At 45.7% G+C, this 27056-nt stretch overlaps 1 protein-coding gene and 1 long non-coding RNA gene across 2 annotated transcripts in view; both read right to left on the bottom strand.

The window, feature by feature from the left end:
• LOC133440793 (NACHT, LRR and PYD domains-containing protein 14-like) overlaps positions 1-25975 on the bottom strand; it is a 32811-nt gene extending 6836 nt beyond the window's left edge. Inside the window, 7 exon segments of the mRNA XM_061718114.1 lie at positions 1939-2112; positions 4027-4203; positions 6120-6296; positions 8191-8364; positions 21740-21913; positions 22940-24773; positions 25930-25975. Of these exon segments, the coding sequence (XP_061574098.1) occupies positions 1939-2112; positions 4027-4203; positions 6120-6296; positions 8191-8364; positions 21740-21913; positions 22940-24773; positions 25930-25975 (2756 nt within the window).
• Positions 25976-26751: 776 nt separating this feature from the next.
• Positions 26752-27056, bottom strand: part of LOC133440518 (uncharacterized) — a 31607-nt gene continuing 31302 nt past the window's right edge. The window contains exons 2-3 of the long non-coding RNA XR_009782353.1: positions 26931-27029; positions 26752-26803 (exon numbers count right to left, since the gene is read on the bottom strand). This is a non-coding gene — a long non-coding RNA (uncharacterized LOC133440518). The remainder of the gene's footprint in view (positions 26804-26930; positions 27030-27056) is intronic.

Here is a 27056-nt window from a genome sequence, read left to right as displayed (position 1 = left end):
TAAGCATTTGTTTGAATGTTAGAGACACAAAAACATGAAGAACTGATGTCTAATACTTGATGTAGTAAAACTGGTCTCAAGTGTTAAACAAGCAGATAAAGTTGTTATTGTAACATGTTGTGTTTGAATATCTCAGTCAGTACAAATGTTAGAATATTAGTGTTTGCACAGAAGCAGGTCTGGACTCGTTACCATGGAGATTTCTGGTGTGCAGCTAACCTGGTCTGGACCAGAATAACAAGCAGGACTTCTTCCTCCTGCTGCGCCATCTGATCAGTCAGCTGTCACTGATCAATCAATCATTTCATCAATACTTATTCATCATTTCTGTGTGTTTGTTTCCTCATTTTTATCATCAACATTTACAGATAAATTACAATTCAGCATCATCGGCATCATCTTACAGTCTACACATAGATGAGAATTAGAAAGGTGATGGCAGCTTTATTTCACATTTCTTACTTCAACACGTGTATTTATATTTAGTTTTACATTCTGAAAACCATAAAAAGACATTATTTGTTGCACCTTATGTCTTGCTTTCACCTGGATGAATGATCTTAACAGACTTATTAAGACATGATATTAAAAACCTAGAAAGAGATGTCTTCCATGTTCAGAATTTTATATTTGGTAAACTTGTATTTGTTGAAATTAAATTTAACGTTAGTCAAAGGAAGCCAACATTGATTTGACTGATTTCAGCCACAGTAAGAAGTTATTTAGTAAATGAGCTCTACAGTTCATATGTTGGACGACTACACATTCAGTCTATCCACTGTTGTCTGTCAGACTCTCTGAGTTCATTAACAGCATCTGGAGGACATTTCTGAACGTATCAGCTGTTTAAGCTCCTGGTACGTTTCCATTAGAAGGTGTTGTTCACTCGGTGAAACATCAGTGACACCTCACGGTCTGCTTAAGACAGACGTCAACGTGCACGTAGCAGGATTAGTTCAACCTGGCTTCACATAGCTGCACCTCCTCATCCTGGATCGTCTTCCTGCAGCGGAATCATCCAGGATCAACTCAGGAGGAGATGTCAAGCCTTTCTCACACATCCTGGACTTCTTCTTTCTACTTTCATGCAACAAACCTCCCAACTGTCCCAGAAAAACTACATCAAGAATATCAACCATGAAACTAATCCAACCGTGGAAAACATTTGAAAAAGCTGCAGAGAAAAGCAGCTGGAGATGAAATCTGGAATACAATATGTATTGTACATATGTACATATGTATGTACCAATCTGGGAACTTTATATTCAGTTGGTTTCTTAAAAGACCTTAAGATCAAGACTATTGACATTTTTCTGAATAGAATACAAATGATAAATATCACATTTCTAGTATTACCTACAGTATTTAAATGTTGGATCAAGTGTAGTTTTCTAAATTCCCAGTTAATTCTAGTTTGTTCAGATGTTTTATTCCAGGTTCAGACATATCTCTGGTTCTTCAGTTGTTCCTGTCTGACACATTCAGATGTTTAGTTTTCATGTCATAAATCAGAAGAGGAAGTTTAATAAGAAACAAACTGTTGGAGGACTAAAGCAGAGAAGAAGAACTCAGAGCAGTCAGATGGTCAGTGTGGATCAGTAGAAGATCAGCCTGATGTCTGCAGGTTAGTGTCAACACAACTGTGGAGGAGCTGCAGCCACTCAGGCTGACGGGACACAGGTGTCGCCCGTCAACCTCTCCACCCTGCCAGCCTTATAAGGGAGAGACAGAGAAGCTGCAAGAGAGGACTGGGAAACTGCTGATGTCGGCTGATGCTGCACTTGTGCACGTGTGGCGGTGATTCTGCTTTAAATAAAAGGGTTCTGCACAAAACTCTGTGTCCTCTCTATCCTGTCGGGCGGGCCCCCGTAATACTCGCCATGTAACAACAACTTTCATTTCAGATTAATCTGAACACACAACTAAAACATGTCTGACCTCAGATACTCCAGTCTGCAGTCTGGACTCTTCAGAAATCCACACAGATGTTTCACTCCTGAATCCTGCAGGTCATTGCTGCTCAGGCTCAGAAGTTTCAGATGGGAGGGGTTGGACTTCAGAGCTGAGACCATAGAAGAACAGCTGATCTCTGACAAACTGCACCTTTCCAATCTGAATGAAGAATAAAAGATGTGAGCTAAACCACCAGAGTGCAGGTTCCAACAGTCCAACAGAACCAGTGAAAAAGATCTTCATCAATATTCATGACATCATGCTGCTGCTCCAATAAATATGTAGTGACTTCAGCTCTGCAGCTCTGCAGCTCCACCAGTGGATTCATCCATACAAACTCATGTTGTGCAGCCAAATGATTCAAGTTTCCACACAAACAAACATGTCAGGAGGAATTCTGGGACCAAAGTCAACTCATTCATTTGTATGAAGAGAAAATGAAGCATTTGTTTGAATGTTTGAGACACAAAAACATGAAGAACTGATGTCTAATATTTCATGTAGTAAAAGTAGTTTCAAGTGTTAAACAAGCACATAAACAACTTCTTACTGGAACATGTTGTGTTTGAATATCTCAGTCAGTACAAACGTTAGAATCTTAGTGTTTGCACAGAAGCAGGGCTGGACTCGTTACCATGGAGATTTCTGGTGTGCAGCTAACCTGGTCTGGACCAGAATAACAAGCAGGACTTCTTCATCCTGCTGCTCCGTCTGATCAGTCAGCTGTCACTGATCAATCATTCATTTCATCAATACTTATTCATCATTTCTGTGTGTTTGTTTCCTCATTTTTATCATCAACATTTACAGATAAATTACAATTCAGCATCATCGGCATCATCTTACAGTCTACACATAGATGAGAATTAGAAAGGTGATGGCAGCTTTATTTCACTTTTCTTACTTCAACACGTGTATTTATATTTACATTCTGAAAACCATAAAAAGACATTATTTGATGCACCTTATGTCTTTCTGTCACCTGGATGAATGATCTTAACAGACTTATTAAGACATGATAGTAAAAACCTAGAAAAATATGTTTTCTATGGTGAGAGTTTTATAATTGGTAAACTTGTATTTGTTAAAATTAAATGTAACGGTAGTCAAAGGAAGCCAACGTTGGTTTGACTGATTTCAGCCACAGTAAGAAGTTATTTAGTAAATGAGCTCTACAGCACATATGTTGGACGACTACACATTCAGTCTGTCCACTGTTGTCTGTCAGACTCTCTGAGTTCATTAACAGCATCTGGAGGACATTTCTGAATGTATCAGCTGTTTAAGCTCCTGGTACGTTTCCATTAGAAGCTGTTGTTCACTCGGTGAAACATCAGCGACACTCGTCCTCCATTTGTGAACCAGGACATCTGGGACCGTCCTGACGGTCTGCTTAAGACGGACGTCAACGTGCACGTAGCAGGATTAGTTCAACCTGGCTTCACATAGCTGCACCTCCTCATCCTGGATCGTCTTTCTGCAGCGGAATCATCCAGGATCAACTCAGGAGGAGATGTCAAGCCTTTCTCACACATCCTGGACTTCTTCTTTCTACTTTCATGCAACAAACCTCCCAACTGTCCCAGAAAAACTACACCAAGATGATCAACCATGAAACTAATCCAACCGTGGAAAACATTTGAAAAAGCTGCAGAGAAAAGCAGCTGGAGATGAAATCTGGAATACAATATGTATTGTACATATGTACATATGTATGTACCAATCTGGGAACTTTATATTCAGTTGTTTTCTTAAAAGACCTTAAGATCAAGATAATTGACATTTTTCTGAATAGAATACAAATGATAAATATCACATTTCTAGTATTACCTACAGTATTTAAATGCTGGATCAAGTGTATTTTCACATTCAGATGTTTGGTTTTTATGTCATAAATCAGAAGAGGAAGTTTAAGAAGAAACCAACTGTTGGAGGACTGAAGCAGAGAAAGAAACTCAGAGCAGTCAGATGGTCAGTGTGGATCAGTAGAAGATCAGCCTGATGTCTGCAGGTTAGTGTCAACACAACTTTCACATCAGATTTATTTGAACACACAACTAAAACATGTCTGACCTCAGATCCTCCAGTCTGCAGTCTGGACTCTCCAGAAATCCACTCAGTTGTTTCACTCCTGAATCCTGCAGGTCCTTGTTCACGCTCAGGTCCAGAAGTTTCAGATGGGAGGGGTTGGACTTCAGAGCCGAGACCAGAGAAGAACAGCTGATCTCTGACAAACTGCAGCTCTTCAACCTGAATAAAGAATAAAAGCCGTGAGCTGAATCACCAGGATGCAGGTTCCAACAGTCCAACAGAACCAGTGAAAAAGATCTTCATCAATATTCATGACATCGTGTTGCTGCTCCAATAAAGACGTAGTGACTTCAGCTCTGCAGCTCCACCAGTGGATCCATCCATACAAACTCATGTTGTGCAGCCAAATGATTCAAGTTTCCACACAAATAAACATGTCAGGAGGAATTATGGGACCAAAGTCAACTCATTCATTTGTATGAAGAGAAAATGAAGCATTTGTTTGAATGTTTGAGACACAAACACATGAAGAACTGATGCCTAATATTTCATGTAGTAAAACTAGTTTCAAGTGTTAACCAAGCAGATAAACTTGTTATTGTAACATGTTGTGTTTGAATATCTCAGTCAGTACAAACGTTAGAATCTTAGTGTTTGCACAGAAGCAGGGCTGGACTCGTTACCATGGAGATTTCTGGTGTGCAGCTAACCTGGTCTGGACCAGAATAACAAGCAGGACTTCTTCATCCTGCTGCTCCGTCTGATCAGTCAGCTGTCACTCTGATCAATCATTCATTTCATCAATACTTATTCATCATTTCTGTGTGTTTGTTTCCTCATTTTTATCATCAACATTTACAGATAAATTACAATTCAGCATCATCGGCATCATCTTACAGTCTACACATAGATGAGAATTAGAAAGGTGATGGCAGCTTTATTTCACTTTTCTTACTTCAACACGTGTATTTATATTTACATTCTGAAAACCATAAAAAGACATTATTTGATGCACCTTATGTCTTTCTGTCACCTGGATGAATGATCTTAACAGACTTATTAAGTCTGTTAATTTACATGATAGTAAAAACCTAGAAAAATATGTTTTCTATGGTGAGAGTTTTATAATTGGTAAACTTGTATTTGTTAAAATGAAATTTAACGTTAGTCAAAGGAAGCCAACGTTGGTTTGACTGGTTTCAGCCACAGTAAGAAGTTATTTAGTAAATGAGCTCTACAGTTCATATGTTGGACGACTACACATTCAGTCTGTCCACTGTTGTCTGTCAGACTCTCTGAGTTCATTAACAGCATCTGGAGGACATTTCTGAACGTATCAGCTGTTTAAGCTCCTCGTACGTTTCCATTAGAAGCTGTTGTTCACTCGGTGAAACATCAGCGACACTCGTCCTCCATTTGTGAACCAGGACATCTGGGACCGTCCTGACGGTCTGCTTAAGACGGACGTCAACGTGCACGTAGCAGGATTAGTTCAACCTGGCTTCACATAGCTGCACCTCCTCATCCTGGATCGTCTTCCTGCAGCGGAATCATCCAGGATCAACTCAGGAGGAGATGTCAAGCCTTTCTCACACATACTGGACTTCTTCTTTCGACTTTGATGCAACAAACCTCCCAACTGTCCCAGATAAACTACATCAAGATGATCAACCATGAAACTAATCCAACCGTGGAAAACATTTGAAAAAGCTGCAGAGAAAAGCAGCTGGAGATGAAATCTGGAATACAATATGTATTGTACATATGTACATATGTATGTACCAATCTGGGAACTTTATATTCAGTTGTTTTCTTAAAAGACCTTAAGATCAAGATAATTGACATTTTTATGAATATAATACAAATGATAAATATCACATTTCTAGTATTACCTACAGTATTTAAATGTTGGATCAAGTTTATTTTCACATTCAGATGTTTGGTTTTTATGTCATAAATCAGAAGAGGAAGTTTAAGAAGAAACCAACTGTTGGAGGACTGAAGCAGAGAAAGAAACTCAGAGAAGTCAGATGGTCAGTGTGGATCAGTAGAAGATCAGCCTGATGTCTGCAGGTTAGTGTCAACACAACTTTCACATCAGATTTATTTGAACACACAACTAAAACATGTCTGACCTCAGATCCTCCAGTCTGCAGTCTGGACTCTCCAGAAATCCACTCAGATGTTTCACTCCTGAATCCTGCAGCTTCTTGTTCACGCTCAGGTCCAGAAGTTTCAGATGGGAGGGGTTGGACTTCAGAGCTGAGACCAGAGAAGAACAGCTGATCTCTGACAAACTGCAGCTCTTCAACCTGAATAAAGAATAAAAGCCGTGAGCTGAATCACCAGGATGCAGGTTCCAACAGTCCAACAGAACCAGTGAAACAGATCTTCATCAATATTCATGACATCATGTTGCTGCTCCAATAAAGATGTAGTGACTTCAGCTCTGCAGCTCTGCAGCTCCACCAGTGGATCCATCCATACAAACTCATGTTGTGCAGCCAAATGATTCAAGTTTCCACACAAATAAACATGTCAGGAGGAATTATGGGACAAATGTCAACTCATTCATTTGTATGAAGAGAAAATTAAGCATTTGTTTGAATGTTAGAGACACAAAAACATGAAGAACTGATGTCTAATACTTGATGTAGTAAAACTGGTCTCAAGTGTTAAACAAGCAGATAAACTTGTTATTGTAACATGTTGTGTTTGAATATCTCAGTCAGTACAAACGTTAGAATCTTAGTGTTTGCACAGAAGCAGGGCTGGACTCGTTACCATGGAGATTTCTGGTGTGCAGCTAACCTGGTCTGGACCAGAATAACAAGCAGGACTTCTTCATCCTGCTGCTCCGTCTGATCAGTCAGCTGTCACTGATCAATCATTCATTTCATCAATACTTATTCATCATTTCTGTGTGTTTGTTTCCTCATTTTTATCATCAACATTTACAGATAAATTACAATTCAGCATCATCGGCATCATCTTACAGGCTCTACATAGATGAGAATTAGAAAGGTGATGGCAGCTTTATTTCACTTTTCTTACTTCAACACGTGTATTTATATTTACATTCTGAAAACCATAAAAAGACATTATTTGATGCACCTTATGTCTTTCTGTCACCTGGATGAATGATCTTAACAGACTTATTAAGACATGATAGTAAAAACCTAGAAAAATATGTTTTCTATGGTGAGAGTTTTATAATTGGTAAACTTGTATTTGTTAAAATTAAATGTAACGTTAGTCAAAGGAAGCCAACGTTGGTTTGACTGATTTCAGCCACAGTAAGAAGTTATTTAGTAAATGAGCTCTACAGCACATATGTTGGACGACTACACATTCAGTCTGTCCACTGTTGTCTGTCAGACTCTCTGAGTTCATTAACAGCATCTGGAGGACATTTCTGAACGTATCAGCTGTTTAAGCTCCTGGTACGTTTCCATTAGAAGGTGTTGTTCACTCGGTGAAACATCAGCGACACTCGTCCTCCATTTGTGAACCAGGACATCTGGGACCGTCCTGACGGTCTGCTTAAGACAGACGTCAACGTGCACGTACCAGGATTAGTTCAACCTGGCTTCACATAGCTGCACCTCCTCATCCTGGATCGTCTTCCTGTAGCGGAATCATCCAGGATCAACTCAGGAGGAGATGTCAAGCCTTTCTCACACATACTGGACTTCTTCTTTCTACTTTCATGCAACAAACCTCCCAACTGTCCCAGAAAAACTACACCAAGAATATCAACCATGAAACTAATCCAACCGTGGAAAACATTTGAAAAAGCTGCAGAGAAAAGCAGCTGGAGATGAAATCTGGAATACAATATGTAATCCTGGACCAATCTGGGAACTTTATATTCAGTTGGTTTCTTAAAAGACCTTAAGATCAAGATAATTGACATTTTTATGAATATAATACAAATGATAAATATCACATTTCTAGTATTACCTACAGTATTTAAATGTTGGATCAAGTGTATTTTCACATTCAGATGTTTGGTTTTTATGTCATAAATCAGAAGAGGAAGTTTAAGAAGAAACCAACTGTTGGAGGACTGAAGCAGAGAAAGAAACTCAGAGCAGTCAGATGGTCAGTGTGGATCAGTAGAAGATCAGCCTGATGTCTGCAGGTTAGTGTCAACACAACTTTCACATCAGATTTATTTGAACACACAACTAAAACATGTCTGACCTCAGAGTCTCCAGTCTGCAGTCTGGACTCTCCAGAAATCCACACAGATGTTTCACTCCTGAATCCTGCAGCTTGTTCTCACTCAGGTCCAGAAGTTTCAGATGGGAGGGGTTGGACTTCAGAGCTGAGACCAGAGAAGAACAGCTGATCTTTGACAGACTGCAGCTCTCCAACCTGAACAAAAAGTAAAACATGTTCCAGTCTCATCAGAGAAGTGTTTCTTCAAATATCAACGTTGTCATCAGGTCCATGTGGGTCACCACCGTATCTGGACTTTATAAAACAGGTTTTACACTTTTGTTACATCCATGATGTGGGTTCCTGGTTGTTCCTCTGACATGTTCACCTTTACTGAACATCCTGAGCTTTTCTGGTCCAAGTCTGACACTAGATTAAGATAAAAACACCAACATACACACCAATCCTTTTGATTAGTGTTGATGTTCAAATATTGTTCAAAGCAGCAGTTTAGAGATCAGAAGCTGATCTAGCAACAATTATTAACACCAGAATGGATCTGTGGAGAACTGCTGGACATTATATCATGTGTCCAGTTTTATATCATTTATGCACGATTCCTGAGGTTTTTATCATAATGATCCTTGTATGTTATAAAGAGTTAAAATGATGTTTTCTAAGAGCAGAAGATACTAAAATACTTTACTTTTAGTAATGTGTCATTTATAATTTGACTTAACTTGCAAACACCTAATAATTCTGTTACAACTGAGTTTATCAGTTAATATCTTACTTTTAGTTAAAGATATGAATGATTGAATTGTGTATATTTATCAGACTAATTCAACAAATTCTGAAGTCTGTGTGAAACTAAACATCAGGTGGTTCTGTATCGCTTGCACTTGAAAAGTCTTTGCTTGAACAAATAATGATCTGCTTGATTAAAGGACATTTGTGAATTAAACCCCCACGGGAGGATGTAAGACACTTCCTGTCAGGACGATCACTTTGACGCTCCACCTGTAGCCGTCAGTCCAACCTGTCCAGGTCTGAGGCCTCGTTTACACGCAGCAACAACGCTGGTGTTTTCATGCGTTTTGGCCGTTCGTTTACACGAAAACGAAAGTCTCCAAAAACCATCATTTCTGAAAACTCTGGTCAAAGTGGAGATTTTTAAAACCTCCGTCTTCATGTTTGCTTGTAAACGGAGAGAAACGGACATTTAGGCTTCAGAACGTCACATTATGCGACAGAAACGTCACCACCGTCATGTGTTTACGGTTTGTCTGGCCGCTGTGATCATGATGGATAAAGCAGTGCTGGTTTTTACGTTTGTGCAAACACTTTTCATCTGTTTGCATTTGCATTCACAACTGCTGTATTAAGTATGTAATAAGTATTAAGCTTTAACCAAGACAAAGGGTTGCCTGGCAACAGCGTTGTCGTCATTTGGGAAATATCAGTTTTTGTAAATACCCGGATATGTGTAAATGTGTCCTAAGGCCGGGATGGACAACTGCAGTCCTCGACTGCTGCAGTGCTGAATGTTTTCCTGTTTAATCACACAGGAATACAAGTGGCCGTACTTTGTTGTCAAGACTAAAAGACGGTCTACAGTCCCGGACCGGAGCCTACAGAGCTGGAAGCTCAGAGAAGAGGACAGAGATTCACGGACGGAGAGCCGTTCTGTCAGAGCGGGAGTTGTGATGGGAGGCGGCCGAGCCAGAGCGAGCCAGGAGGGGCCTGAGCGGGGCGGAGCTGCCGTCCCGACCACCACATCCTAACCAGGATCGGGATGGAACATTTCAGCACACTCAGGGGCAAATCCACAAAGAATAGATTGCGCCCGCAAATAGCGCTGTGAATTATGCCGCATTTGCGCCCGCAATTTGCCCCGCTTTAAGGTCCTATTCACAAAAAGATTTTGCTCTAATGATATGCCGGCGCAAACACTCCCATAAAGTTTTGCAGCTGAGTGCAATTTTCCCTTGTCTGAGTAAGTGAGCGGAGCTGTTTCCAGTGTTCTCCATATTTCAGCATACAGATTGGTCCATAATGAAAACTGCAGAAATAAAAAATAAAGCGAGTGAAAATAAAACGCTGTGAGGCGCAAGGGCGCAATTTCCAATGGGAACAGGGGGGGCATGTCCCCCCACTTTTCAAACTCATGCTTTTGTCCCCCCCCCCCCTTTTTTTACAGTTTAAGAACTAACGGTAGGCTCAGCCTGTAATTACAAATCATCAAGACACTGCGTGAAGACGGGACGTGAGCCCCGCTCCCTCTCCTCCCTCCTCCCTCAGTGCTGCTCAAGGCTGATTTATGGTTCTGCGTTAAATCGACGCAGAGCCTACGGCTTAGGTTACGCGGCCCGCGCACCGTGCAGTGCGCGTCGCCGCGTAACCTACGGCGTAACCCTACGGCGTAGGCTCTGCGTCGATTTAACGCAGACCATTATTTAGGCATAATTAGGCTTAACTAGTGTGTGCGTGTGTGACTGACGTGCATGGGACGATTGTGAAATACGGAATAAACTGTTTTTATATGAATTTTAATTTCCAATTACGTAACAATTCCGTATTTCAAGGGACGGGTGGCAGCCCACTCACCGCGGCTGCAGCTCCAGCAGCAGCACCAGATTCCTGACTGACGCTGCGCTTCACACACAGAGGGACACGATGAGCGCTATGATATTATAAGTCTGATATATGTTGTGATATGTGATGACATTATTAAGAGTATGACATGAATCTGGCTTCATTTCACCACCTCACAGCCTGCGTCGCCAGTTTCCCATGTCTTAAGTAAATTCCTACGGGAGGGTCGGGGTTGCCGTAGGGATACGCAGATTTTTCGGTTAGTTTTTTCTTTTTAGATCCCAGCCTTTGCATAGAAGGTGGCTTGCGCATCTTTCAGGCCCTTTTTGTGCACAAGCAAGATTTATAAATGAGGCCCCAGAGCAGGATCTGACGGTAATTCATGTTCTGTGTTTTGCTACACACACCTACAGGTCAGCTGTTAAACACACACATTCTAGATTTATATGTTTATATGGTGGAATTGTTTGTAATAAATCAGCCCCTACTGTATGGATGAATCCTGAGCTCCGTTCTGTTATTTTTATTTTTAAATCCGAGATAAGTCCACAACCCCACTTGATCTGACTGTCTACAGTCATGTCTGAATGTAGATTTCCCCCTTAATATCATTCAGTATCACACAGGCTTGAATGATATTGAAGAGAGAGAGAAACAGAGACAGAGCGGGAGTGAGGAGTGAGTTTGCAGCAGTTAATACACGCTTCCAAAAGATGGTATTTGCTCCACTATTTTTGCGTGTGGCAAATAGCGCTGGCCTTTGTGAATTAGACGGTTTTTGCAATGAGGCTTATTTGCATAGAAAGGGGGCAATTTTGCACCGAATGTATGAATATTACCTAATTTACATGCATGCAAATGTCACAGGCGCACCATGACACTATTTGCTTGGCAGCGCAGTTTGTGGTGCAATTCGCCCTTTGCGGGTGCTTTGTGAATTAGACGCTCTCTTTTTGTCTCATTTGCACCGGTTTAGCGGCCGCAAAAGCCGCGCAATCCTTTTGTGGATTTAGCTCTCAGTGTTTAAAAAGTTTATTCTGCGTTCTTAATGTTTTGTGAGAACCAACAGGCCTGCAACGTGTTTTTGTGAACCGTTGGTACCGTGAAAAGACTTAACGGTGTGGACAGCCCAACCGTCAGAAACGTCTTTACAGACTAGCGTTAGCGCTTTGAGTCGTGTACGTCGCCAGTGCAGTGTTTGAGTAAGAGCTACGTGGGAGGGAATGTCTTGATTTTATCTGAAAGGGATAAGTTGTAATAGAGTAAAAAAAATTCATTTAGTAGTTTCTGTAAGAGACAAAGAAGAATTCAATTAAACAAAAAAAAGGGAATAATTGCTGTAAAATTTGAGGGTTTATTTAAAAAACAAATAGGCTACATTGGGGGTGGGACTCCTGACGCAGTAGATGGGTACCGGCAGGCCAAGCAAGCCGCGGCTCGGGCGGTCCTGGAGGCAAAAACTCGGGTCTGGGAGGAGTTCGGGGAGGCCATGGGGGAAGACTTTCAGTCGGCCTCGAGTAAATTCTGGAGGACCGTTCGGCGCCTCAGAAGGGGGAAGCAGTACTCTGCCGGCACCGTTTACGGTGTGGGTGGGGAGCTGTTGACCTCGACTACGGACATCGTCGGACGGTGGAAGGAATACTTCAACCCGACTGACATGCCTTCCACTGAGGAAGCAGAGGGTGAGGACTCTGGGATGTGCTCATCCATCACCCAAGCCGAGGTCACCGAGGTGGTTCATAAGCTCCTCAGTGGCACCGGGGGTGGATGAGATTCACCCTGAGTACCTCAAGTCTCTGGATGTCGTAGGGCTGTCTTTGTTGACACGACTCTGCGACATTGCATGGAGGAAGGGGACAGTACCGCTGGAGTGGCAAACCGGGGTGGTGGTCCCTCTGTTTAAAAAGGGGGACCGGAGAGTGTGTTCCAACTACAGGGGGATCACACTTCTCAGCCTCCTGAGTCGAAAGGCGAAGCTCTTGATTTACCAGTCAATGGCAGGTCCTTCTTCCCCGCTGCCATCAGACTTTATAACCAGGCCTGCTCTCAGTAGCTAACGGACAATAAATAACATGTGCAATAACAAGATGTGCAATATCTGCCAGTCTACCTCACACACACTCTACCTGCTTTTTTGCACTGTTTCTTTCAATCTACTGTACATACTGGTGATATTTCTGTAATTATTCATTCATTCATTCATTCATTCATTATCTTACCCGCTTTATCCCTTGCGGGGTCACGGGGGTCTGCTGGAGCCTATCCCAGCTCATTTTAGGTGAGAGGCAGGGGTTACACCCTGGACAGGTCACCAGTCCATCACAGGGCCACACATAGAAACACACAAACCATGCTCACAACCACACTCACACCTACGGGCAATTTTAGAATCATCAATTAACCTAGCGTGCATGTTTTTGGACTGTGGGAGGAAGCCGGAGTACCCGGAGAAAACCCACGCAAGCACGGGGAGAACATGCAAACTCCACACAGAAAGGCCCCTGCCGGGCCTGGGAGTCGAACCGGGGACCTTCTTGCTGTGAGGCAACAGTGCTAACCACTAAGCCACCGTGCTGCCCTAATTATACATATTTTATATATATTTTTTGTATTTTTTATATATATTTTTATTTTTACTTTTTAGTCTTTTTACCCCTCCACTGCATGTGTGTGCTAAGTTACTGCTGCCAAGAAAATACGTTTCCCCACTGAGGGCGAAAATAAAGGATTATCTTATCTTATCTTATCTTATCTTATCTTATCTTATCTTATCTTATCTTATCTTATCTTATCTTATCTTAATCTACGCACCTACCCTCACCTATGGTCATGAACTTTGGGTAGTGACCGAAAGGACGAGATTGCGGATACAAGCGGCCGAGATGAGTTTCCTCTGCAGGGTGGCTGGACGCTCCCTTAGAGATGAGTGTTGGACCACACCCAGTGATCATGTGGACTGTTATAAAGGTTTATGAACATTTTGTGAATGTATACCGTATTCAAACGTTGAAACCCTGGTCAACCCCCCCCCCGGCCTGAAACTGGCTTTAATGTGCCTCATAAAATGGCGACTGTGCCATGAACTACAATCCCAGCATGCCTTGCGGGATGGGGCGGCGCCTGAGAGCGACGCGCACCCAATCCCGAGCGAGGCACTGATGACGTCATCGCAGTGCGCATAGATACAAAACTCCGTGCTGCACCGAGACTGCTCTCTTCTCTTCTCTTCAGCCAAGGATCCTGGACGCGCGTTGCTGTCCAGCAGCTTTTAGGAGCCGTGGGGGGGGGGGGGGGTTTCAAGGAGCCGTCGAGGCCCGCACTGACCGGGCGCAAGGTCCGATCCTAGAGCGCTGCGCTCTGAACTCTGTCTCCCTGCCTTAACTCCTTTCTTTTTTTTCCCGAGCCCTGTCCTCCATTCAGGACGACCGCTCCGGGAGCACAAACCCGCCCGGAGCTCCAGCCTTTGGACCGCGAGGCCCTCGCGCAGCCCGGCGACCCAACACGGGACGAGCCGACGTTTTGAAGGGAGGAACCGGCCCCCCGTGCGCAGCGAGGCGGTGTGCTGAGGACGCGGTCAGGACCAGAGAGCCGGTGTGAGGTTTATACAGCCACTGTTCACTTTTTCTGTGGAGTTAGGAGAGGAGAGAGACCGAGCGGCCGCAGAAACTGAGGATCCCCGTCAGGAAACCCCTTGCAGGACCGAGCCGCCGGCGACGGAGCCTGCAGCCTCAGGTCCGGACTCCCGAGGACGCGTGAGCTGCGGTCTGGGCGATCAGTCACTGGTGTAGACCTGAATTTATGTTTAATGAAATTACTGTGTGCATATTACGGTTATTTGTTCATTTGGTGGCACCGTTTCGCCAGTAGTCACGTTTAAAACACCGGGAGTAACACCCGGAGACCCGAGGAGGTGTGAGGTTTTGAGACCTGGGTGTATGAGTTTAACTGGGAGTGTTACAGAGCTAAATCTGTGTTCAGAGCTGAGATTACATCAGCATCATTATCAGGACTGTTGTCATTAATTTGTAGTCACTACTTTCTGCTAGTCATTCATGTTTTAAAGCGCTGTTTCGCCAGTTGATCACGGTTTAAACACCGGGATCACCATCCGTTCTAATTGCACGTGGCGTGGTTACAGTTCCGCCATCTTTAAAAGACACAGCCATCTTTATGCAGCCACAATATTTTAAACAGTACATGTTCGTGATATCATTTTTATTATTGCTTTGATTTTTTTTTTTCATTCCATGCATTTAACTTTCATGTCATATTTTTCTATTGATGTTTTTCTAGTTAATTAATTGTTTTATAATACTTAAGTTCTGCCATCAGGTTTATTTGGGGTGTTGCGTTTATCATCTTTTGACACCTGTATGTAAATAAATCCTGATTGATTTTTAATGAGTGGTTGTTGTTATTTCATGCAAGATTTGGTCACAACTTGATTTGTTTAAGCAGAGCCTAGTGTTCGGATATCACGCCTTCATTGTTATTCTGTAAGATTTGCTGTTCTGCAGGATAATTCAAATCATATGAGACTGATTTTCTGCTGTTTAGTTATGACAATTCCTCCGGAGTAAGGCCCCGGCGGTGGTGCCCCGACGAGAATTATTATTTTGATAATTCAATTTGATAAATAGTCAACTTTATTAATTATTAATAATTATTAATAATATTCATTAATAGCCTTCGATAACTGGACAGCCAAGCTACCCGAGTTGCACAACATGAGTTTCCTCCCTTAGAGATGAGTTTCCTCCGCAGGGTGGCTGGACGCTCCCCTAGAGATGAGTTTCCTCCGCAGGGTGGCTGGACGCTCCCTTAGAGATGAGTTTCCTCCGCAGGGTGGCTGGACGCTCCCTTAGAGATGAGTTTCCTCCCTTAGAGATGAGTTTCCTCCGCAGGGTGGCTGGACGCTCCCTTAGAGATGAGTTTCCTCCCTTAGAGATGAGTTTCCTCCCTTAGAGATGAGTTTCCTCCCTTAGAGATGAGTTTCCTCCGCAGGGCGGCTGGACACTCCCTTAGAGATGAGTTTCCTCCCTTAGAGATGAGTTTCATCCGCAGCTGCTCCTTCACATTGAGAGGAGTCAGCTGAGGTGGCTTGGGCACCTGTACCGGATCCTCCTGGATCCTCCCTAGGGAGGTGTTCCAGGCATGTCCCTCCTCCCTAGGGAGGTGTTCCAGGCATGTCCCTCTTCCCTAGGGAGGTGTTCCAGGCATGTCCCACCTCCCTAGGGAGGTGTTCCAGGCATGTCCATCCTCCCTAGGGAGGTCTTCCAGGCATGTCCCTCCTCCCTAGGGAGGTGTTCCAGGCATGTCCCTCTTCCCTAGGGAGGTGTTCCAGGCATGTCCCACCTCCCTAGGGAGGTGTTCCAGGCATGTCCATCCTCCCTAGGGAGGTGTTCCGGGCATGTCCCTCTTCCCTAGGGAGGTGTTCCAGGCATATCCCTCCTCCCTAGGGAGGTGTTCCAGGCATATCCCTCCTCCCTAGGGAGGTGTTCCAGGCATGTCCCTCTTTCTTTCCTAGGGAGGTGGGTAGATGGATGGATGATGGATGGATGGATGGATGATGGATGGATGGATGGATAGATGGATGGATGGATGGATGGATGGATGGATGGATGGATGGATGGATGATGGATGGATGGATGATGGATGGATGGATGGATGGATGGATGGATGATGGATGGATGGATGGATAGATGGATGATGGATGATGGATGGATGGATGGATGGATGGATGGATGATGGATGGATGGATGGATGGATTGATGGATGGATGGATGGATGGATGGATGGATGGATGGATGATGGATGGATGGATGATGGATGGATGGATGGATGGATGGATGGATGATGGATGATGGATGGATGATGGATGATGGATGGATGATGGATGGATGATGGATTGATGGATGATGGATGGATGGATGATGGATGGATGATGGATGGATGATGGATGATGGATGATGGATGGATGATGGATGGATGATGGATGATGGATGATGGATGGATGATGGATGGATGATGGATGATGGATGATGGATGGATGATGGATTGATGGATGATGGATGGATGGATGATGGATGGATGATGGATGATGGATGATGGATGGATGATGGATGATGGATGGATGGATGGATGGATGGATGGATGATGGATGGATGATGGATTGATGGATGATGGATGATGGATGGATGATGGATGGATGGATGGATGGATGGATGGATGATGGATGGATGGATGGATGGATGGATGGATGGATGGATGATGGATGGATGGATGGATGGATGGATGGATGGATGGATGATGGATGGATGGATGGATCCTCCCTAGGGAGGAGTTCCAGGCATGTCCCACCGGGAGGAGACCCCAGGGAAGACCCAGGACACGCTGGAGGAAGAAGAGCTGGAGGAAGAAGAGTGGAGGAAGAAGAGCTGGAGGAAGAAGAGCTGGAGGAAGTGTCCGGGGTGAAGGAAGTCTGGGCAATCTGTTGAGGGTGCTGCCCCCGCGACCCGGGAATGGATAAGCGGCGGACGATGGATGGATGGATGGATGGATGGATGGATGGATGGATGGATGATGGATGGATGGATGGATGGATGGATGGATAGAAGGATGGATGGATGGATGGATGGATAGGCTACATTGATTTCATTTAACAAATGTATGTAAATTAATAAATAAGGTGTTTAGTTAAATTTTGGCAAAATGTTAAATTATCTCTGGGTCTCATTTATTGTAATTAGGATATTATTGTGTTAGTACTTATTAGGTGAACCTTCGTGGTCTCCACCTGTAACCAGACCGAACCCAAATACATGGTTGATCTGTTAGTTCCTATGAAGCTCCCAGACCCCTGAGGTTCATCTGGATCTGTTAGTTCCTATGAAGCTCCCAGACCCCTGAGGTTCATCTGGATCTGTTAGTTCCTATGAAGCTCCCAGACCCCTGAGCTTCATCTGGATCTGTTAGTTCCTATGAAGCTCCCAGACCCCTGAGGTTCATCTGGATCTGTTAGTTCCTATGAAGCTCCCAGACCCCTGAGGTTCATCTGGATCTGTTAGTTCCTATGAAGCTCCCAGACCTCTGAGGTTCATCTGGATCTGTTAGTTCCTATGAAGCTCCCAGACCCCTGAGGTTCATCTGGATCTGTTAGTTCCTATGAAGCTCCCAGACCCCTGAGGTTCATCTGGATCTGTTAGTTCCTATGAAGCTCCGTGACCCCTGAGCTTCATCTGGATCTGGTTTGTTGTGGTTCCAGAACCAGAACCAAGCAAGGTGAGGCAGCGTTCAGTTATTCTGCTCCTCACCGGTGGAACAAACTTCCTTTAGTCCTGAGGTCTGCTGCAACTGTCAGCTCCTTTTAATTGGCCCTAAAAACATTACTGTTTACTGAAGCGTACTCTTAAAATAAATACTTATCTGCTGGACTCTACTGCCCTTATTTTTAATAGCTTGTGCTTTTTATTATTTTACTTCTTTTCTTATCATCTTATTCATAATTTTATTCAATCTTATTTGTTATTTACTGTATAATTATGTCTTGCCGCTTTAAATGTCAATGTAAAGCACTTTGAATTACCTTGTGTTGAATTGTGCTATACAAATAAATTTGCCTTGCCTTGCCTTGCCAAAAACTTAAAAAGGAAACTGCAGATTGGAGGAGGCCGAGTACTTATCAAACATGTACATGGGCCTGATGTGCTGGGCTAATGTTTAATAAACTTTTTAAGGTTTTCTTTCTTTTCAATTAAACTGGAGGAAGAGCGAGTGAGCAGGGCGGTGGGACTCCGGCAGCAGGGAGCATGGACAAGGTGGGAGAACACATTACAGCGCAAAGTCACCTGGTCAAACATCATGCAGGCAGACTTCCATCGGGTTCGGTTCCTTGTGCAGGCAGTCTACGATGCTCTCCCAAGTCCAGCAAACCTTCATGTGTGGGGGAAGAGCGAGACACTCTGGGTGCCCCCTGTCCATGTGAATTATACCACAATCATCAGAGAGCTCGGATTACTCCGCCAGCCGGTGATTACACCGGACCCGTCTGCAACCACAGCCCCGGGGAAAAGATGTCGGAAGCGGTGTGCGAGGAAGCAGAAGAGGGGCAAGCGCGGAGGTATCCGAGTCCGGCTAGCTAGCCCAACCCGCCCACCAATACCATCCGTCATTCTGGCTGATATAAGATCACTGGACAACAAAATGGACCATATAAGACTGCTGAGGTCAGCGAATCGGACAGCGAGGAACTGCTGTGTGCTTGTTTTCACTGAAACGTGGCTTAATGAGAACATCCCCGACTCCGCTGTGGAACCTGAGGAGCTAACATGCTACCGAGCAGACAGAGTCCATGCTAACGGAGGTAAACAAAGGGGCGGAGGGATCTGTGTTTACACACATGATGCGTGGTGCCTGGACGCTGCGGTAGTATGCAGACACTGTTCACCACTGGCGGAGTTTATGATTATAAAGTGCCGTCCTTTCTATCTGCCGAGGGAATTTACTGTGGTTTTGCTGGTCGCAGCATATATCCCTCCAACCTCCAGCAACATTGATAGAAATGCGGCACTTTGTGAACTTTATCCGGCCCTCAGTGAACAACAGACAGCACACCCAGACGGATTTATCATCGTCGCTGGCGATTTTAGTCATGCTGACTTAAAGACTGTCCTACCAAAACTCCACCAGCATGTTAATTTCCCAACTAGGGAGAAAAACACCCTGGACTTGGTTTACACGTCACACAAAGGAGCATACAAAGCCTCCCCCCTCCCCCACATCGGACTGTCTGACCACATCACTGTTATGCTAATGCCAGCATACAGGCCCAGAGTGAAAGTGGATAAACCAGTCCGGAAATAAATCACAGTGTGGACAGAGGGATCAAGGGCTGCTCTTCAGGACTGTCAACAACAGACTGGGACATGTTCAAGCAAGCAGCCACATATAACAACCACATAGACAATGAGGAGCTTACAGACACTGTTTTTTCCTACATCCGTAAATGCAAAACTGATGTGACCCACACCAAGACCATCACCACCCGGGCTAACAAAAAGCCACGGCTGACAGGGGCTGTCCATCGGCTGCTGAGGGCCAGAGACAAAGCCTTCAAATCCGGGGACAAAACTGGCCTGAGAACAGCGAGAGCCAACCTGTCCCGTGGCATCAAAAAAGCAAAACTGGAATATACAAATAAGATCACCAGCCACTTCCAGGACAGCAGAGACACGCACAGCCTGTCAGCCTGGCAGGGCATCCAGACCATAACGGACTACAAGCCTGCATCACAGACCTGCGACATCTCTCTGCTGAACGACCTCAACAGCTTCTTTGCACGGTTTGAAGCTACAAACAACACAACCCCACAGAAAACTCCAGCCCCCCCCCCCACGACCAGGCACTGTGCCTGTCTGCCGAAAGTGTGAAGAGAACACTCTCCACCATCAACCCCCGCAAAGCAACAGGCCCAGACAACATCCCAGGGCGTGTTCTCAGGGACTGCACAGAGGAGCTTAAGGATATCTTCACGATGATCTTCAACACTTCTCTGAGTCAAGCTGCTGTCCCATCACATCTCAAAAACTCCATCATCATACCTGTGCCTAAGAAACCATCTTCATCCTGCTTTAATAACTACCGCCTTGTGGCACTGACCCCCATCATCACGAAGTGCTTTGAACGGCTAGTCATGACTCACATCAAATCCATCCTCCCCCCCACCCTGGACCCCTTTCAGTTTGCATACCGAGCCAAACGCTCCACAGAGGATGCAATCTGCTCTGCTTTCCACCCAGCCCTCACCCACCTGGAAAAAGCAGACTCATATGTGAGAATGCTTTTCATAGACTTTAGTTCTGCTTTTAATACCATAATCCCACAACAACTCATCTGCAAACTGGACCAGCTGGGGCTCAACGCCTCCCTCTGTAACTGGATACTGGACTTCCTCAGTGAGAGGCCACAAGCAGTCCGAACCTCGAGCAGCATCACACTCAGTACAGGGGCCCCACGAGGCTGCGTGCTCAGTCCCCTGCTCTTCACCCTGCTTACTCACGACTGCACACCAACCTTCAGCACCAATCACATGGTGAAGTTTGCGGACGACACAACTCTGGTGGGTCTCATCACCAAGAACGATGAGACCCACTACAGGAAGGAGGTCAACCTTCTGACCACGTGGTGCAGAGTAAACAACCTCCTGCTGAATGTCAGCAAAACTAAGGAGATCGTGGTCGACTTCCGGAGAGGCCACACTGAACTCCCACCACTGACCATCGATGGTGCTGCTGTGGAGCGGGTCAGCGGAACCAAATTCCTGGGGGTGCACATCAGCGAGGACCTCTCCTGGGCCACCAACTCTGCATCACTGCCAAAGAAAGCCCAGCGAAGCCTCTACTTCCTCCGCAAGCTCTAGAGAGCGAGAGCTCCCACACCCATCCTGAAAACCTTCTTCCAGGGCACCATTGAGAGCATCCTGTCCAGCTGCGTCACTGTGTGGGGCGGTAGCTGTACTGAATACAGCAGGAAAGCACTGCAACGCATAGTGAACACAGCTGGGAAGATCATAGGTGCCCCACTCCCCTCCTTGAAGGACATTTACACCGCCCGCCTCACCCGGAAAACTATCGCGATTGCGAGGGACACCAGGACGCAAGCAGGGAGCTGATCACCCCCGGCTGGGTCACCTGGGAGAGGGTGTCTGATGTTGCGAGACCCGAAACACCCGATGACCCAGGATACATCACTGAAGGTGCGTCCCAGTGCATCCAGGAGATGTTTCTTTGAAGTGAAGGTTTCTCTCCTGTTTACATCTAAAATATTCTTATATATCCATTTTGAGACTTTTATAGACACAGAACCTTTCCAGAAACAATAAACATTTCTTCATATAAGATATTAAATATTTCATGAATATGTTTTGAATTAAAGTAGTTTTGTCCCATCTTTGGAGGATAATAAGTGGATAAATGTGTAAACGTCTCCATGAACTGACCTCAGAGTCTCCAGTCTACAGTTTGGACTCTCCAGTCCACCAGACAGAACCTTCACTCCCGAATCCTTCAGGAGGTTCTGATTCAGGTCCAGTTCTGTCAGATGGGAGGGGTTGGACTTCAGAGCAGACGCAACAACTTCACAGTGAGTCTCTGAGAGATCACAACCAGCAAATCTGTGATGAGAGAAAATATGATATAAGTTGTAATAAAGTGTGAGTTAAAGCCAGACTGAACATCTGTTAACATCTGCAGACTTTGTCTGGATCTGCAGATGAAGGAGGGAACCGGCTTCGTTAACGTCTACGTCTGTCAGTGTCATCTGAAAACATCGGATTTAGGACATAAACTCATTTATTCTTGGACATTTTTCACTCTGAACATCTTGAATGAAAGTGAACAAGTGTGGAGTTGAACTTTTCTCAAGTATCCAGATACAAGATCTTCAAGCTTTTAAGCTATATTTAGTATTTTTCTGACTCCTGGACTAGTTTTCTTCTATTTTGTGTCCAGGTTTGTTAAAGTAGACTTTGCTCTCACAGAGACTTCAGCATTGATCAGAGATTGATTAAGGAGACTGAATTATGCTGTTCTGCTCTCGTATGAAGCTGTAAACGTCTTCATGCTGCTCTCCTCTACAGCAACAACACAAACTCCTGTCACCTTCTGTCTCAGACAAACTTTCATTCATAATCAATGAAGCTGCACTCGTGACATTCAGCACTCAGAGCTTTTCCATCTAGAGTCTCGGTCTGGTACGACCAGCAGTTTATGGAGGATCATGGGATTTCAGCCTTCATATCTGAAAAGTCTTCAGGAACCAAAATCAAGTCCAACTGCTCTCCTCTTAAAGTGTGAGGAAAGTAACCCCCCACCGGAGTTACAGGACGGTGCAGGAGATCACAGAACCAGAGTTACTAGAACTAAGGTCTCTTACCAAGTACATGTGTCCACAAAAAACCCCCCAGTGGTTCTGATGTTTCATCTTTCTCCGTTACATAAATTCATCTCTGAGCAGCAGAAACATCAACTAGATCAAGTGTTTGAAACATGAACCTCTGGTTGACGTGACTTGAGGTGACCCAGAATAAAACAAACACATCCAACTTCAAAAGTTTTCATTTGAAGATCAGAACATGATTTAAAGAACTAAACTGATAATTTACTCTAACTGATGGTGTTATTGATCCATCTGGACTCACCGAGCCTTTCTGCAGTTCCTCACAGCTGCAATCAGTCTCCGTCCACCCCCCCGTGTTGTCTTGTACTTGCTCATGTCCAACTCATCCAGAACCTCCTCCGACATCTGCAGCATGTAGGCCAGAGCTGAACACTGGAACTCAGAGAGTTCCTGCTCTGATCTGTTCTCTGACTTCAGGAACTCTTGGATCTGCTGATGAACTGAGAGGTCGTTCATCTCCATCAGACACTGGAAGATGTTGATGTTTCTGTCAGGAGAGGTTCTGTCACCAGTGTTCATCTGGTTCAGGTTGTAGATGACTCTCTGGATGGTTTGTGGATCGTTCTCCGTCTGGTTCAGCAGACCTCCTAACAGTCTCTGGTTGGACTCCACAGAAAGACCATGAAGGAAGCGGACAAACAGGTCCAGGTGGCCATTTTCACTCTCCAGGGATTTCTGCATGACTCTCTTCAGGAAGTCATCCAGAGTTGAGTATCTGTATTTTCTTCCCAGGAAGTCATCCATGGATTCATCTGAGGAGTCTTCTCCCAGCAAGTTCCACAGCACATCTATGTTTCCGGTGGAGTAACAGTGGAGCACGTAGACTGCAGCCAGGAACTCCTGGATGCTCAGATGAACAAAGCAGTAGACGGGTTTCTGGAAGACCTCACACTCTCTCCTGAAGATCTGGGTACAAACTCCTGAGTACACCGAGGCCTCTGGGACATCAAGACCACACTGCTCCAGGTCTTCTTGGTAGAACATGATGTTTCCTTTCTCCAGATGTTCAAACGCCAGCCTCCCCAGCTTCAGGAGAAGGTCCCTGTCAGCCTTCGTCAGCTCCTGTGGACTCGTCTCATGTCCCTCCTGGTACTTGTTCTTCTTCCTCTTGGTCTGGACCAGCAGGAAGTGGGAGAACATCTCAGTCAGGGTCTTGGGCAGCTCTCCTGTCTGCTCTGTGGTCAACATGTGCTCCAGAACTTTAGCAGTGATCCAGCAGAAGACCGGGAGTTTACACATGATGTGGAGGGTTCTGGATGTCTTCATGTGGGAGACGATGCTGCTGGACCGCTCTTCATCCCTGAACCTCCTCCTGAAGTATTCCTCCTTCTGGCCGTCGGTGAAGCCTCGTACTTCTGTCACCCTGTCCACGTGTTTGTGAGGGATCTGATTGGCTGCTGCAGGTCTGGAAGTGATCCAGATGAGAGCTGAGGGAAGCAGGTTCCCCTGGATGAGGTTGGTCAGCAGCACGTTGACCGATGAGCTCTGTGTGACGTCAGACACGACCGGACCGTTGTTGAAGTCCAGGGAACGTCTGCTTTCATCCAGGCCGTCAAAGATGAACAACGGTTTCCCGGCAGCCAGCTGCTCTGCTGTGAGCTTCTGTAACGATGGATGGAAAACCTGGATCAGCCTGAGAAGACTGAGCTGCTTATCTCTGATCAGGTGCAGCTCCCTGAACGAGAGCAGAATCACCACGGTGACGTCTTGGTTCTCCGAGCCCTCGGCCCAGTCCAGAGAGAACTTCTGAACCGAGAAGGTTTTCCCAGCGCCAGCGACGCCGTTGGTCAGAACCACTCTGATGGCTCCACGTTGGTCAGGTAAGGCTTTAAAGATGTCCTGGCACCTGATTGGAGCGTCATGGTGGCTCTTCATCCTGGAAGCTGTCTCCAGCTGCCTCACCTCATGTCGGGTATCAACCTCTTCACTCAGTCCCTCTGTGATGAAGAGCTCCGTGTAGATCCTGTTGAGGAGGGTTTTACTTCCTGTTTCATCAGTTCCTTCAGTCACATGTTCACATCTGCTCCTCAGACTGGTCTTGTGTTCATCTAGGACCTCCTGCAGACCAGTATCTGCTGAAAACAGAATGAAGAGGAGGTCAGAAGGAGGGTCCAGATCCAGACCTGCAGGTCCTCTACAGACCACTAGGGTCCAGATCCAGACCTGCAGGTCCTCTACAGACCACTAGGGTCCAGATCCAGACCTGCAGGTCCTCTACAGACCACTAGGGTCCAGATCCAGACCTGCAGGTCCTCTACAGACCACTAGGGTCCAGATCCAGACCTGCAGGTCCTGTACAGACCACTAGGGTCCAGATCCAGACCTGCAGGTCCTCTACAGACCACTAGGGTCCAGATCCAGACCTGCAGGTCCTCTACAGACCACTAGGGTCCAGATCCAGACCTGCAGGTCCTCTACGGACCACTAGGGTCCAGATCCAGACCTGCAGGTCCTCTACAGTGATGAGGCATTCCAGACCCCTGCGGAGACACGACGCCGCCCTGCGGACGGCTCCTGAACTCATGTCCCCCTCAGCACATTGACATGCAATTCCAGTTGTTAAGGACCCCTGCCGGTACGACACCTTGCCGGCAGCGCATTGTCCCATTCAGTGTCCCTAGACATTGTCATTCCAGTCCCTGCGTCTTGCATCCCTGCTGGGACAGGCACCAGGGGAGTGTATCGGACTTCCAGCCCCCGCAGAAACAAGACCATATATGGATTTCCTGACGAAAGGCCACACCTCTGACTGTCTCACTGACTTGTTTAATTCTGTTGTTTGTTCTTGTATAAAAAGCTTGTTACAAAATCACTTGAGGTCAGCCCACCGACCGAGACACTGCGTCTGTGTTGGTCTGCTGAACGCCGGCTGAATAAAATCTCTCACCACAAAGCGGACTTCTGAACTGGTTTGATAAATTCCTCAACAACAGACCACTAGGGTCCAGATCCAGACCTGCAGGTCCTCTACAGACCACTAGGGTCCAGATCCAGACCTGCAGGTCCTCTACAGACCACTAGAGTCCAGATCCAGACCTGCAGGTCCTCTACAGACCACTAGGGTCCAGATCCAGACCTGCAGGTCCTCTACAGACCACTAGGGTCCAGATCCAGACCTGCAGGTCCTCTACAGACCACTAGGGTCCAGATCCAGACCTGCAGGTCCTCTACGGACCACTAGGGTCCAGATCCAGACCTGCAGGTCCTCTACAGTGATGAGGCATTCCAGACCCCTGCGGAGACACGACGCCGCCCTGCGGATGGCTCCTGAACTCATGTCCCCCTCAGCACATTGACATGCAATTCCAGTTGTTAAGGACCCCTGCCGGTACGACACCTTGCCGGCAGCGCATTGTCCCATTCAGTGTCCCTAGACATTGTCATTCCAGTCCCTGCGTCTTGCATCCCTGCTGGGACAGGCACCAGGGGAGTGTATCGGACTTCCAGCCCCCGCAGAAACAAGACCATATATGGATTTCCTGGGAAAAAGGCCACACCTCTGACTGTCTCACTGACTTGTTTAATTCTGTTGTTTGTTCTTGTATAAAAAGCTTGTTACAAAATCACTCGAGGTCAGCCCACCGTCCGAGACACTGCGTCTGTGTTGGTCTGCTGAACGCCGGCTGAATAAAATCTCTCACCACAAAGCGGACTTCTGAACTGGTTTGATAAATTCCTCAACAACAGACCACTAGGGTCCAGATCCAGACCTGCAGGTCCTCTACAGACCACTAGGGTCCAGATCCAGACCTGCAGGTCCTCTACAGACCACTAGGGTCCAGATCCAGACCTGCAGGTCCTCTACAGACCACTAGGGTCCAGATCCAGACCTGCAGGTCCTCTACAGACCACTAGGGTCCAGATCCAGACCTGCAGGTCCTCTACAGACCACTAGGGTCCAGATCCAGCCTCAGAGCCAAGGACTCCATAAACCGGCGTACGTCCGGAACCACAAAGGATGATGGTCCATGTTTGAACAACTGGACTGAAAAAAACGACGGTACGCCGACTCGGAGACTCTTCAGACAGATGGACGGTCTCACCTTGTGGACAGCTTGCTCTGGATCCCAGATTTTCCGGTGAAGTCGACTGGTCTGAGCTCCGTCTGCAGAACCAGCGTCCACACAGGGTTTATTGGATGTTTCCACGTTTACGAGCAAAATGAAACACAAACAAGTTCTCACTGTATTTATTTTGTTGTTTTTTTCTTACACAGGACATGGTTTTCTTACTTCATCGGAGCAGGTTCACTGTTGAAGTCGTCAGATAGATCTTTGGAGACGTCACTCTTCGTAGACCGACACCTGGAAGCTGCAGAATTCACTCCTCTTCTGAAAAACCCAAACATCCTGATCTTC

Source organism: Cololabis saira, chromosome 3, assembly GCF_033807715.1.
Source record: "Cololabis saira isolate AMF1-May2022 chromosome 3, fColSai1.1, whole genome shotgun sequence".
Taxonomy (NCBI): domain Eukaryota; kingdom Metazoa; phylum Chordata; class Actinopteri; order Beloniformes; family Belonidae; genus Cololabis; species Cololabis saira.
This window is presented reverse-complemented; position numbering and strand designations above follow the sequence as displayed.